Here is a 9,771-nt window from a genome sequence, read left to right as displayed (position 1 = left end):
CTTTTATATTTATCCAGGTTTTTTCCTTTCAGTATTTGTTGCATCTGGAAGATGAACAGTTTTATTTCGGATAGCCAAGAGTCATCTGATAACTAAACCCAGTATGATGCAGTACATGCAGCTGAGACTTTCCCAGGTCACCACAGCCATTGGCTTGCTGTACCTGTCACTTTAACAACACAGCTGCATATGTTACACATAATTACTTACAGTGTTTGTCTCTGCCCTTGTTTCCTGGTAGACTTTTTCCAGAAGCACAGTGTTGCAGTGATGACTGTGAGGGAGCTGTTTGAGTTTATTACTGATCCTTCTATCACAAGTGAGAACATTGATGAGTATCTGTCTAAGGTAAGACATCATGGACTTGTTGCTAACGTAGGAAGACCTGAACAATAAAATCAGATCTAGTTCAAGCTCCTTCATCTCATGTACGCTACATTCTGCTATTGAAGGAAGCTGGTAGATGACATTATGTCATGCTAGTGCTTCAAAAATGCATACAGGTGTTTTCTATTTATAACCTTGTAGGATGACTACACTTTCATTCTATGTGTTCTCAAAAAAGCTAATAATGAAAACTCAAATACCTTTTTCAGATGCTACTAGAACCACGATGCTTTAAATTATTTCTTTCTTTTTGGCAAGGAGAAGCTCTGCAGAAATATAACCACGCTTATATAGAGAATGGGATTAAGTTTGCGGATGTGAGCAGAGTGGTCTGAGGGAGGAAGCGAACGACTCAGGGCAGTGTTAGTCCAAAGTACATGGTCTTGCTAGCCAAATATAGCAGCTGGCAGAACACTGTGATTCTAGGAGGAGGTAAAATTAGTCAGTCCTACTAGCAGCACCATTGTGTTTCATTTCTAGCTGCCAGTCCTCTGCTCCCAGTTAGATGTTTCTTTAAGAAGAGGGAAGGGGAAGCTTTTTAAATTTAATGCAAAAGAAACAAGGGCCACATATGCCATGCTCACAGTGGAGATTTGATGTGTCATTCCTGGTCAAGACCACGAGGCAGACACTGAGTGTGGTCCAAATACCAGTACAGCATGGGGGGGGATTTCCAGATGTTGTGTACTTTCTGTCCTAATGGAGGCTGAATGAGACAGAGCTGTACTATGTGGTTCCCCTTACTCGTCCTCCTCTGCCTTGCTCAATGTACGTGAGAAGAGCCAAGTTCCTGGACTGAGCACTGCTCACTGTATTCTCCTTGTGCTAGTATGATCTGTAGTCATGCTGGGCCTGTCATAATTTGGTTTGGGAGGAGCAGCAAGCACTTTTTCCCCCTATTAGTAAAGCAGATCTGCAGTTGTAACTGCTTCACAGAGATGTTGGTTACCATTAGGTGTCGCTCAAGGCATTGCCATAGGGAGAGTTGGCATCTTTCGTGAGTGACAATGTGGAGTACAGTGAGAAACACAGGTGGGATTGGTTAGTTGGATTGAGTGATGTGATTCTAAAGAGTGATAACTTTGTATTGTTTTATATTTCTTTAGGCAATGGAAATAGCATCGAAAAGAACAGAGGAGGAAAGATCTAGTCAAGATAAAGTGGATGAGGAAGTAAGTGAGGATTTTTGTTCTGCTATGAAATTAACACTAACCTTGCCTCTTCTAAACAATTAAAAAAGTACTGTTTTATTTGACAAAATGCACAACTGATAAGCAAAACATTGTTTGTGATACTGATACATCTTGAACTAGTTGAGATGTGAAGTATTACGGGATGCTATGTGTAAAAGCTGACAGTGAATAAGGTGTTAGAAGGCAAATAAAACACTTCTCTCTGATCTGGTAGTGACTTAAGTTTGCTGGAGGACTGTTTCAAAAAGACTGCCTGACAAATTTTAGGTATGTTGTTGTTGATCCTGCAGTTAGGTTTTACTGTACTATGCTGCTGCAGGTACCTTTTTTGAGTTGGACTGTAGGTTGAAGCGGGTATTATTATATAGATTAAGTTCTGACAGTGCATTTTAAAGGAGTTGCCTCCTGAAAGAATTGTAAACATCTGGCGTGGCTTAACCCTCACATGCAATAAACACCACACAGCCACTTGCTCACCGTCCACCATGCCCAGAGAACGTAGGAGAGAATTAAAGGGCCAAAGGAAAAGAAGACTCATGGGTTGAGATAAGAACAATTTAATAACTAAACTACAATAAAATTGAAAATAATGATAATAATAGTATATACAAGTGAGTCATAACACAGTGAAACTGCTCACCACCTGATGACCGAGGCCCAGTCCATTCCCGTCTAACGATCCCGGAGCTGGGAGAGTCCTGAAACTGCAATCCCAGAAAAGAGAAGAGACAGCCAAGCGCACGCGAGAGAGTGCTTCCAGATAGCTCCTAATCTGTACAATGGGAATGACATGCATTATATGTATCATTAGCCAATTTGGGTCTCAATCTTACACTTAAGGTCGAATCCTGAGCCAGTAATTGTGGACTATGCTCCCTTGTAGCTTCTGCTGCACCTGCAGACACTGGCACAGCAGAGAAGCCGAAAAGTCCTTGACTGTCCTGGCTGCAACAGTAAACATCAGTGTGTTATCAGCACAAATACAAAACACAGCCTCTTACTAGCTACTATGAAACACAGTTAACTCTGTCCCAGCCAAAACCAGGACAACATGACAATAAAAACAATAGAGAAAATCCTTAGAATACTAAATCTTAGGACTCAAATTGGTTAAAAGGAAGTTGGAAGGTTTAGAGATGTCTGTAAGTGGTCTGGTGGTAGTCATGCTGAGGAAGGAGCCTTATTAGTGATGAGCTATCAATAATGTGTAGGTTGCATAAAAAAAGATATTCTGCAAAAAAAAGATACTTTGCGCTTCAAATCGTAGTGGGCAACTGTTGTGTTCATTTTTAGTTTCTCTGAGTCATTAAATCTCTTGTGATTATTCTCTTAAGGATGCTGAACTAGGAAGGAAGAACATCTTGAAACTATGTGTAAATTAGTAAGTCTGGTTTTTTTCACTCTGCTAGGTGTTTAAGAAGGCTTACATACCTCGAACTTTGACTGAAGTTAAAAACTATGAAAGAGATGTGGATATAATGATGAAATTGAAAGAAGAGGATATGGCATTGAATGTTCAGCAAGATAATGTGAGTAGACATGGTGAGGCACTGCAAAAAAGAGGGAGGGAATATGAGTTCTTCTTACTGGAAACTGATAGCAACAAACAAAAACAGAAGCCTTGTTACCAAGGCGTGGAGTACTGAATCTAGTGTCATACTTTTAAATCGTCTGGTTAGTACTAAAGTGTGGGGTTTGTTTGCCTTTTTTTTTTTTTTTTTTGAGATACTAATTTTCTCTGGACAGGAAGATTTAAGACTCTTATTTTCATAACGTAGTTTTGTTTCTCTCTCCCTGAGTGTAGATTCTCTACCAGACTGTGACAGGACTGAAGAAGGATTTGTCTGGTGTTCAGAAGGTGAGAGGGTCTTTTTGAAATCCTTCATTTTAGCCATTTTCAGAAAAGCACTTAAGGAGTACAAAGAATGTCTCGTCTTGCAGCTGATGCCATGGAAGAAGCCTCTTGTCTGTAGAGTGACCATTTATGCCTGCTTGGGTGCCAGCTGTGCCAGGATGGGTCTGGCATCACAGTGTGTCTGCACACCACATGAATCGCTTCCCTGCGCCATGTCTGATGCTGGATTCCTTGAGAATGAAATGATAATCCTCGCTATGGCCATGATCTCTAAAATTAAGGTGGAGGGGAGAGAAGGCATTTTCCAGTTATGGAAAACTTAATTGATTTCAAAGTGTAGCATGACTGCAAGTTTTGATATGTTCAGGGTAGCTTTGCTGTTGTGTAAAGAACAACCCTGCAGTATAAGGTGTAACATACTATGTTTTACTGTACTTGAAGTATTTGACAGTGACACTTCTGTAAAGTACATTGGATATGAAGTTGGGTACAGATCAGTCTGTAGCAGTACAACTCAAGTTGGTTACTCAAGGCGGAAGCCCCATGTGGATTCTCCGTGGTGTAGACTCTTTTAAAATGGAAATATAAATATGGATGGGATCAGGCCCAGGCACAGTCTCCAGGCTTGTTTAAGTGAGTTTTCCAGTGTAAATACTTGTGTTTGCCATAAAGCCTAGATACAGAGCCCCCAAGGTAGACTTTGGTATGATCGAAGTATAATTAAAAATTGGCTTCCACATACATTAGCAAATCACTGTTTAACTTATGGAAATTAGTTTGGGAGTGCCAGTACAGCTGTGCTGTGGGTCCTGACTGAAAAGATTGTATGTAGTGCATTCTAGATTCCTTGTTCTTAGTCTGGATTAACCTACTTTCCATTCTTTTTCTTGAGACTTGTGACGGCTGCAGTAAAGGACATGGTGTGAGCTCACTCAAGTGTTTCTTTGTAGGAGATTCTGTTTTGTTGTACATACATTTATATATAGTATGTATCTGTGTGTATATTGTCATTAGGCTTCTGTGTTTTGGTTTGATATAATTCCATCTTGATGTTATCTTGCAGATTCCTGCACTTCTTGAAAAGGGGAACGAGTCAGAAACAGACTCTGATGATGATGATGGCAGCCTGGAGGACTCTGATTCAGGCTGTAAAGAGTCTGTGCATCCCAAAGATAAACCTGCTGAAGTTAGCGTGGACAAAAAGGTCAGCTAGCCAGGAATTGTTTCTTTTTCCCACCTCTGCCTGTGTGTCAGGAAAAAAATCCAAACTCAGTTCTAAGTGGTTCTTTCTACTTCTTGCTTGAAACAAGCTCTGAACTTCTACTATTATGGAGAATGAGAGTAGAGAAAGTGAATTTCATTGTGGGTGCTTTATTAATGGTGTTTTTGTGCAGAGGAACATATAGTGTAGCTCTCTGTAGCCCAGACAAAGCTAGAAGAGAGATCTCTGTGGGGAATTTTAAGGCCATGCAAAGCAGAATTTAGTAAAGTCTGAGCAGCTCTTCAGTGCTACTCCTCCAGGATTTGGTGTGTGGGTTTGTGGTCATGGTCCTTGATTTAACCTCCTTTTGCCCAGGGAACTGAGACCACTTGATGACATGTTGGCTCTTGCAGTACCATTAATACAGACTGGCTAGCTTTGCTGTGGGTAAGAGACATAAAGCAGTCATGCAAGGGGATTATGGTTTGGGGTTTTTTTTTTTTTTAAGGTTTCATTTTCCAAACTGCGGAACAAGTATGCTCTGTTTGGTGAGGCCCTCCTGCAGAGCATCACCCATGGGTGAGAGCCTTTTGGCAGCCTTTTATCATAGAATGGTTTGGGTTGGAAAGGACCTTAAAGGTCATTGAGTTCCAACCCCCCTGCCATGGGCAGGGACACCCTCCACTAGCCCAGGTTGCTCAAAGCCTCATCCAGCCCGGCCTTGAACACCTTCAGGGATGGGGCATCCACAGCTTCTCTGGGCAACCTGTTCCAGTGCCTCACCACTCTCACAATAAATTTTTTTTTTCCTAATATATAATCTAAATCTACCCTCTTTCAGCTCAAAACCATTACACCTTGTCCTGTCACTACACTCCCTGATAAAGAGTGCCTCCCCATCTCTCCTGTAGCTCCCTTTAAGTACTGGAAGGCTTCTAGAAGGTTTCCCAGGAGCCTTCTCTTTTCTAGGCTAAGAGAAGGTGCTGTGCAAAAGAGGGATTAAATCTGCTGCACTAAAGGGGTTCAGGATTTGGGGGTTTGCTTGTTAGGTGTTTCTTCCTAGAAAAGTTAAGATAATACATTCCATATCTGTCAAATAAAAATGCAGTGCTCTGCTGGACACTTTATAGCAATCTAGAGCTGCTGCCTTTCAGATGTGATGCAGGGAAGTCTTGGTCACATGCTTATGGATCCGTTCTCATTTTGATTTCTTTCTGTGTGAGTAAGATGAGGTTTTTGGTAACCTATGTGTTCACCTGTAGGTTGAACAACTGATTAGCAGCAATTACTTCTACCTGCCACCACATTATGTTGACTTTGTGTTTTCCAGTTGAGTGTGGTCTCTTCACTGTCTGGCACAATTTACAGTGTATTGCAGTAGCATAGCACCCTTTCTTGCCAATTCTGATGACAGTCAGCTTGCTCTGAGTTATCAGCAGTTACTGGATCAGTATTTTTACATGATATATAGAAACACATACTGTAGTAGCCCTGTGGGTAGCAGAAAACGTAGATCAGGCATCCTGTTGTAATTTCAGGTGTAAAAAGCATGTGTTAAGAGTTCCTCTTGTTCCCTTTCTTCAAATGTTGCATGAAATTCAGGGTTTAACTAGTTTGAATTTTGCCTTGACATTAACAGTGTGCAGCTCGTAGCTCCACACCCCATCTATACTTCCTATTTCCTTCCCCTCCCCATTCCTATTGATTTTTTTCTTTTTTATTTCTTCCTCTTGATAACCTAATTTTTATGTGGTGTGTTAATTAACTTGTTAATGTAACAATTGATTGACTGCTCAAAATATCTCATTCCTCCTGGGTTTAAATGAATGGTGTTTGGTTCCTTATAGGAAAGGAAAAAGATGGTTAAGGAAGCCCAAAGAGAGAAGAGAAAAACCAAAATCCCAAAGCATGTGAAGAAGCGGAAAGAAAAGACTGCAAAAATGAAGAAAGGCAAATAAAATCAGCCTTGGCTTGGGGAAGGGCATGGTTTGTTGTGAGTTACTTAGTCACCGTGTGTTCTTTCTTTTAAATTAAAAGTCCTTTATACATACAGTACTAACTGTGAGTGTGATTTGGTTAATAATATGGTGTAATTGTTTGAACAGTGTATAAGCCATGGGTTTCTCAATAGGAAAGAATGAGTTTAACACACTTGTGAAAGATAAAATCCTTTACCTGCACAGGTTTAACCTCTTGTTAAACTCACATTGATTTGTTCCTGGGGTCTTACTCCCCTGCCTCGCACTGCATACGCACTAGTGTGGTTTCCTTCAGACCTGTGATTTGATTTGAATAGATTCTTGGAGGGGGTATGATGAAGATTAGAAAACACTTTTGCTGGAAAGGCCCATGACTTCTTCACAGTATGGATGCAAATTGAGCTGGTTGTCCTCCACAGGCTGTTGCAGTCAGGCATTGTGCCTTTGCTGCCTCCCTGTGTTTGCATCATCTTTGGTATTTTCTTACTGAAAGCTGAGTTTTGTGATTTGTGAGGCAGCTGTCCTCATTGCACAGTGCCTTTCTGAAGCAATCGGGCAGACATACCCAAACAGACCAAAGCCTGGTTGATTTTTTTTTTTCTTTTCTTTTTTCCTTGGATCTCAACATAGAGCACTGTTGCTCTTAAAAGTGTTATGAACCAGCTTTTTTGTAAGCTGGTCAAGTGAGTGTTTGCTGTCAATTAATCATGTGTGTTCAAGTTCAAGGCCGTGTAAACTCTTGGGCAGGACCTCTCTCTGGTATGGCTCAGCATTACCAGTCTGTTGCGCTATGGTGCCCCAGGTCTTCCTCTAGGGAGAAACTGGCAGAGCTCTGCTCATAAGTAAGCCACTTAGGCTGGGACAAAGGTGCTATACTGAAGAGGCATCACCTTCTTTCTTGGCAGCTGCTTTGGCCGCTGAGGCTGGCAAGTTATGAGAGAGGTGTCCTCCTCATGCCGTAGCATTCAACTGTCTTTTCATGCTGCCTGTGGTTTCAGAACTCCCTGTGCCAGCACAGAGAAAGGATCTGGTTCCAGTAAATGTCTTGATGTGTTCTCCTACCTTAGGGGTGGAGTTGCTGCCCTGACGATTTACACTTACAGGACAAACATCTGATGACAGAGGACAACTTTTATCCATCAATGGATATCCAACAATGATGGGTTGGCCAGAGGAAGGGTGAAGCTTCCTTTTTAATGCTCCTCACCTCCCACACCCCAAAGAGATTGTGGGATGGTCATAGGCAGCCACCCTGGCAAAGACTGAGATGACATTTGCCAACTGCACACATGATTGCTCCACTCAGGAGTGTATTCCTCAAGGAAGTATGATCTGGTTGCACTCCCCCGTTTGACCTTCACAATCTCTTTGGTGCCTGTGGCTAGAAATCTGCTAAGAGGAACTGGTCAGTGCTTCCAGATCTCTCTTTCTCTGTGCTCCCTTTCTCTGCCTCTGTACAGGGACTGGCAGCACTCTGATGTACAGTATGCATACAAGCATGGACAATATTGCTGGAACATGTTGGGAAGCAAGGCTAGTATTGCCTCAGCTAGTGGGGATGTTTGTTGGGAGACTGAGAAGGAACATCTGCATTTTGGAAAATGACATTACATAAGGTGCAAGAAAGGGGGCAGCCTCTAACTTGGTAGTGAAGGGAGGAGGAGGTGCTAGGCCTGTATCCAGAGGTGAGGGAGTACTGTTAATGGCCATTTGACTAGTGCCAAGGGCTGAGGTGCTGCTAGATTTATGGATACGGTATTTCATGCTTTTCCTTACCACCATGGGAGCTTGTGTAGTGACATAATCAGGCAGAGGTGGCCTTGGTGATGGCTACCCTGAACCTGTTTGTGTTCATAGGTGCAGCGCTGAAGGTGGCTGAAACAGTGACAGCTTTGTGCACTTTGCTCTTGAATTTCATGGTGTCGGTGATTCTTCCCTGCTGACTGGCAAGGCTATGGCATACGTGTCTGCCGTAACAGTTGCAGTTCATGAAGGTGTGTGTAGGGGCTAGCAGTGGTGAGGGGAGACCTGCATCTGAGCTATTGCTTTCCTACAGCAACAGCTTGTGCATTGAGCACACCTTGGTGCTTTTTGGTGAAGTGGGCTAAGTGTAGATGGATCTCTAAGAAGATATGTGTGCTTGGAGTAGCTCAACAGTGGATGACTCCACCAGGAAACTGGTCTGTGGCTGATCAGTGTGAGTCAGGGGTTGTCAGACACAAGTGACAGCCTTCACTGGGGCGGGGTGCTCTGAGAACAAGGACAGATGCTACTTCTTGGCCAAGAGCCTGGAAGCCGCAGGCCCAGAGCATGTGTCCCACTGCAGGGAGCAGGGGGGGTTACCTCCTTTACCTGAGGAGGCACTTCAGGGAAAGGAGGCTGCTGTCACCTGTGCTTGAGGGAAGAGGAAACATCCCAGCCCACGTACCCTTGTCTTCCCTCCAGGCTGTGCACCACAGCCTGATCAGGTTCGCCTAGCTCTAAGCAATCCTGCAGCATGAAGGTAGTACTGAATCAGTCATTTAGGACCGGAGCCTTTCTGGCAGTGATGTGCAGGCTCTGCAAAGCATGAGCTATCTACCTCAGGTGTTTTCTCCAGGGCATGCTTACATAGTCAAGGTGTTTGCCGAGCACCCAAGGTGGAGCATGCTAGAACAGCCTGCCCTGTGCAAGTGCACATGTCCTGGGGATGGTGGCTGCAGCTGGGTATATACTTGTTGAGGTGGGCTGTGAGCACAGTTCACGTGTCCTGGCTGTTGCAGGCTTGAGACATACAGAAGTGAGGCAGACCATGGGAATGGGGTGGACTGGGAGCTCTTTGGGCTAGGACCGTGAGATAAGCCATCTTTCTGGTGATTGCTGAAGCAAGAGAATGGCTATTAACAAATGTTAGAGACATAACTACCAAAGAGTACTGGTTTGATAGGGGTGTGGGGAGAATGGAGGGGACGATGAGAAGGTGACATGACTTTGTATCCTGTGAAAATCCAGAAAAAGCTGCAAAGTTCAAAGTAGCACAGATACTTGGTTATGCTCTATTGATATCAATGCATGATGAGGTAGGGGTTTTTACCCCCCAGAGACTAGGATCTGACAAGGCCCACTCCACATTTGCCATAGCTGCATGTTTATGGTGTGCCCTGCTACTGGCAGCTG

General features: G+C 43.2%; 1 protein-coding gene across 2 annotated transcripts in view; it reads left to right on the top strand.

Annotated features, from left to right (window-relative positions):
• Nucleotides 1–6,594, top strand: part of RIOK1 (RIO kinase 1) — a 15,845-nt gene extending 9,251 nt beyond the window's left edge. For both annotated transcript variants that reach the window (XM_010077276.1, XM_010077278.1), the window contains 6 exons: nucleotides 242–348; nucleotides 1,494–1,559; nucleotides 2,990–3,109; nucleotides 3,385–3,438; nucleotides 4,499–4,639; nucleotides 6,484–6,594. In XM_010077276.1, the coding sequence (XP_010075578.1) occupies nucleotides 242–348; nucleotides 1,494–1,559; nucleotides 2,990–3,109; nucleotides 3,385–3,438; nucleotides 4,499–4,639; nucleotides 6,484–6,594 (599 nt within the window). The remainder of the gene's footprint in view (nucleotides 1–241; nucleotides 349–1,493; nucleotides 1,560–2,989; nucleotides 3,110–3,384; nucleotides 3,439–4,498; nucleotides 4,640–6,483) is intronic.
• The last annotated feature ends 3,177 nt before the right edge of the window (nucleotides 6,595–9,771 follow it).

This window comes from Pterocles gutturalis, unplaced genomic scaffold (assembly GCF_000699245.1).
Source record: "Pterocles gutturalis isolate BGI_N339 unplaced genomic scaffold, ASM69924v1 scaffold33278, whole genome shotgun sequence".
Lineage (NCBI taxonomy): Eukaryota > Metazoa > Chordata > Aves > Pterocliformes > Pteroclidae > Pterocles > Pterocles gutturalis.
This window is presented reverse-complemented; position numbering and strand designations above follow the sequence as displayed.